At 41.9% G+C, this 5000-nt stretch overlaps 1 protein-coding gene across 1 annotated transcript in view; it reads right to left on the minus strand.

Moving 5' to 3' along the window:
* The window catches only part of LOC137977852 (mediator of RNA polymerase II transcription subunit 23-like), a 100622-nt gene that overhangs the window by 43982 nt on the left and 51640 nt on the right, over positions 1-5000 (minus strand). Inside the window, exon 12 of the mRNA XM_068825199.1 lies at positions 4608-4808. Coding sequence (XP_068681300.1) covers positions 4608-4808 — 201 coding nt within the window. The remainder of the gene's footprint in view (positions 1-4607; positions 4809-5000) is intronic.

Raw genomic sequence — 5000 nt, forward strand, 5'->3', positions numbered from 1 at the left:
AGTCTGCCTTTCCAGCTGCAAGTGATGGCACGCTGAAAGCTGCTTTGGCTTCTGAACCTTTTGAAGTGTCTTCTTGTCCTTCTTTTTTGTCGGCATCCATACTGTTGTCAACATCTTTGCTTCCATTGCTATCCGCGGCCTTTTCCTCTTGTCAGCTGGACGCCGTTTCTTGCTTCTGGATCTGGAGTTTCTTCATCTTCTGTCACCTCGTTTACTCCTGGATCTGATTGTAGGGCTGCATATGTTGTTCCTTCATTTGTTTCAACGTTTAAGATTTTGCACCATTCCGATTCAACCCCAGCTATTCACATTAAATTCTACAATCCGGGTCAAAAGAGTTTGGGACATTGTTCACTTTTGAGGACATATATGATACGGTTTCCAGTTTTGTTCGATGAAACTCAGTTTCATACAATCCAGGTCAAGACTTGCACTTGAAGTGTTCCAACCATGCTCAAAACAGGCCAAGCATGGGACTAACTGTTTAGTTCTTCCCTCGAAACCTTTTGTCATGGATTTTATCATGCATGTTGATATCTCTTCAAATCCAGGACCCGAATCTAACCAAGAAATTTCCTCAAGGTCGGTTGGATTATATCATCATCACACCTCTCAGTCTCCACAACTTATTACGTATTCAACAAATAAATTGTTATCATTGTGGCACTTTTTGCCGGCTCGTGTGCCTTTTCAACTGGGTTCAGCTTTAAAGAATTTCGATTTGCTTCAAACAACAGGATGTAGAGCAGGTGTATGGGCGAAGTCACGAACAAGGCAGAGGGGCATAAGGACGGTTATTTCAAATCGACCTGATAGTTTTTCGAAATTTGCATCTTTGCTTAATCGTGACAATCTTGTGATGGTGCCAATCTTACAACCTGCTAACACCCATGATACTTCTCACGTGATCAACTTCTGCTTGCTCAATTCAAGAACAGCAAGGAATAAATCTAGCGTACTGAAAGACTGTGTTGATTTATGATTTATGCCCCACTGGTTATGATTTTATCCACATTCAACAGGAATCAAGAGGTGGTGGTGTCGGCTTGCTTTTCAAAGAAAGTTTGGATATTAAATGCAAAAATAGTGAGTGGAACACTTCCTTTCAGTCGTTTGAATTCTTGGATGCTTGTTTCAAGAACTCAAAGATGATCAAGATGATAATTGTTTACCGTCCACCGTTATCCGTGCCTTTGTCAACATTTTATCGTGAATTTTCTCTCCTGCTTGAGGAAATGGCTACTGCATCATTGCTGTCTGTGATTGTAATCTACACGTGGACTCTTCATGCAATGTCAATGCAGTGCATTTTTGTGACTTAATAGCATCTTTCAATCTGAAACAATGGCTGAATATACCGACTCACACAAGTGGTCATACCTTGGATTTAATCTTATGGAAGACGTCATGGTTCATGACCCATTGATTTCTGATCATTGCGCTATTTTTATGCATTTATTATTGCATAAACCGCAATTTCCAAGAAAGACTATTCGCCACAGGAAGCTGCGTTCGATTGATTATGCTGAATTCAATGACACTATCATGAATTCATCCTTGTTTGATGAATCACAGCTTGATTTGGACTCGTTAGTTGATTCATATCATCAGGTCTTGAAGTCTACCCTTTATGTATATGCCCCTGAAAGGACTCGTCCGGCTGTTCTTCGTCCTTGTGCGCCTTGGTTCCAAGGCTCTGGAAAAAACTACCACTCCAGATCTGGTTTTCATCATCAGAGGCCGTTAAAAAGTTTATCTTTCTAAGCGTGCATTTGATTTGTAGTTTTTACTTTTTCTTTGACATTACATTGCGCATTTCATTCATTTTTAGGGTTTTAGAGTATTGTAAAGCGCCATGGACAATTAATGGTAGATGGCGCTATACAAATGTATATTTATTTATTTATTTATTTATTTAAGACTTTACGACACTTTGGGTGAAAAGAGGATAATTTCCTATACATGCTTCCATTGTTATATCAGCAACACATGTTCTTCTTCCGCTGCCTTTTTTGCGGCCCCCTAGTGATCACTCCCACCCCACGTTCCACCCCCTACAAGAAATGGCAGATGGACGGAGGACATCGCCTGTTGGGCTGAAGCTTTCTTTATTTGATGTCAATCCTTTCTTTGCTTTTTTACTCTCTACAAGTTGCTTATCCTTTACACTTTCCATCAGATTAATGGGCAAGTATGGCTTGTACACGACAAAGCTTTTTGCTAGCATGCCGTAGCTTCAAATGAGGTAAATTGGTCCTCCATGAATCTACCATTTTTGTACTGTAAGGACTTTAGGCCAGGGTGGCCTTGATGCCTTATCCTCAGGCTTGCCAGAACTGTTTGGAATGTCTTCATCAGACAAGCAGTTTGTCGGCAGGTAGGTCTTCCCCTGCACCTTTACAAATGCATAGGTCCCACTACGTTGCTGACCACCTTGGGTATTGAGGTGGACTCTATCCACCAAATAGTGCATCTCCCCAAGATAAGATGCTTGCCCTTAAAGACCTGGTTCAGTAGTAGCTTCGGCGTCACTGGTGCATTTGGCATGAACTGAAGTCACTCATTGGTCATTTGCACCCTGCAGCCAAGGTGGGGTGGCCCGGGTGAAACTTCCTCCACTGTATAATTGACTTATTGTGCAGCTTCCGCCACAAAAACCACCCAATCTGTCTCAACAAGGAATTCATTTGGACCTTCAGTGATGGCAACAGTTTTTGTCCTCTTGGAACAGTGTGGGATTTTGGCAGTTTCCTGGTATGTCTGCATCTACTTATCTTAAAGTCGCTTACGATTCTGTTTGTTCTCTTGGCTTTGGTGCCTTCTTCCGTGGTCTGTGGTTTTATGGCTTGTGGGCTCGTTCCCATCAATTGCCTACAATTGGCATCAATTGCCTACAAGGAGCTCTTTCCAGTGGTTATTGCTGCCCACCTGTGGGGTTCACTCTGGTTCACGCAGTACAGGTATTTTTGCTCCGACAATCTGGCATTTCTAACCATTCAGTTGTATAGAACCTCCCAGGTCCCTGCTCTGATGCATCTTCTCTGCGATTAGCCCCAATGTCTCACTCCATGGAATTTTACCTTCTCTGCTGCCATGTTCCATTGATAAAAACTCTGTGGCTGATGCTGTTCCTGGAGTCAATTAGGGGCTCAAGCTGCCCCTTACCAAGTTCTTCAGCTTCTCCTGGACAGTTTGATACCTCTTCATTAGGGGACAGGTGTCACTTCTTTTTGGCTCATGGTTTCGCTGAATCGATATACCAACTGTATATCAACTGTGTTGTTGTCCTCTCCTTGTCTCAAGCACCTAGGGGTTGGGAAGGAGGCAGTTAGGTTTGGTGGTGCTCGCTCACAGAGTTGCCACGGATTCCTAGCTCCTCCTCCAAAAATACCTTCCCGGCTCCACCAACCAGTAAGGCACTAGCTCGCAGGCTCATCTATTGTTGGTGAGTTTTAAATGTGGCTAAATGTAATTTAGGCAAAGTTAAATTGAGACAATGCTGTTGAGCAGTCGCTTTCCAGACTGGCAACGGGGCAGCCCTGGAATCTTTCCAGGAGTTCCACCTGGTAGCATTTGCTTTTGCTTGCTCACTGGCCTGCTTGTATGCTTGCTGCTTGCTGCCATTTTTGTTGCAAATTCTGCTTATCTCACCGTACCTTTCCCCTTGGTATTTGCTTGATAAGTATTCCACTGATTGCTCTAGTGTGACAGTGCCACTCACAAGGCTGCCATGGATACCTCCTTCCTCCTAGAGAGATATCTTCCTGGTTCCACCTGCCTGTAAGGCACCAGCTCCCAAGCTTATCTATTGTTGATGAGTTTTAATCGTTGAAAACAAGTCCAAATTGCCATTGTTGACAATCAATAGAGATGTCATACCTGCTTAACTACCTAACCACATGTCCTGACGCTTCCTCCCTTCCCTCTCAACCTACCTAGATGTACCGACCTGCCTACCTACATAATGTAGGTAACTATCTACTTTCCTATCTACCCTATCTTCTCTTCTTACCTCACTACCTACCTATCTATATACACTTTATTGTTTCTAACATGAAAACAAAAGAGGGTAATACAGGCATGACTGAATGGCTTTAATGGGTCATGCCTGAAGAATGAATTACAAGTTACAGAAATAACCAAGTGTAACAAGTCAAGAAGCTTACCACAAACGACACAAAAAAATAAGTATAGTGTAACTGAAAAAAGGGAAAAAAACGGGTACCTTATCAATGTAAAATACTAATACATATACATGTCTATGCTTACAATTAATCATAACCATAATTATCATGATCAAAACAAATATTTACAGAAAGCATCGCTGGATAAGAATTGTCCTTTTAGCGTGATTGGGGGAGATCTAAATGAGTCTTGCAAATCTAAAATGTTAAATAAGCTTATAGACATTTTTTTCACTGAGTTCGTGAAGAGTTTCTCCTTCATAGACAGAGGCATTTTGCTCGACCCTGTTACCCTTATTCATAAGAGCAAAAACTTTTGAAAAGTTGCAAAGTAGCTTGAGAAGAAGCGGTCAGGCCACGGTATGTAAAACAAAAAAGTCATAAGAGGATGATGTACATTGCCCTTTTACTATAACAGATTACCTTAGAGTACAGTGACAAGACCATGTGTGGAAAGCTGGCAAACTGGAAAAGCACAAAGAAAATAAGATGGCTTGACAAGTGATGCCACAATAGCTGGCAGCCTGTTTCTATCATGCTGACATCATTCTCCTCAGATTTCTCCATTGCTACCACTATCAGGTCCACTAAGAGTTCCTCTAAAGCTGGACAGCGTTGCTTTTGCTGAAAGAAAAATCATAGGCTCTGTGAGCCAACTCAGTCATACCTGAGTAGTTGATTTAAGTGATACCAATACTGGCCAGAGTATATTGACAGGATTTAAGCAGATTGTTGTCCATTGCTGACAAATTTCATACTAATAGATGCCTGTCTTATAAAGCAATAATATTTAGCCCAATGGACCACTACTGAATG

This window comes from Montipora foliosa, chromosome 11, assembly GCF_036669935.1.
Source record: "Montipora foliosa isolate CH-2021 chromosome 11, ASM3666993v2, whole genome shotgun sequence".
Lineage (NCBI taxonomy): Eukaryota > Metazoa > Cnidaria > Anthozoa > Scleractinia > Acroporidae > Montipora > Montipora foliosa.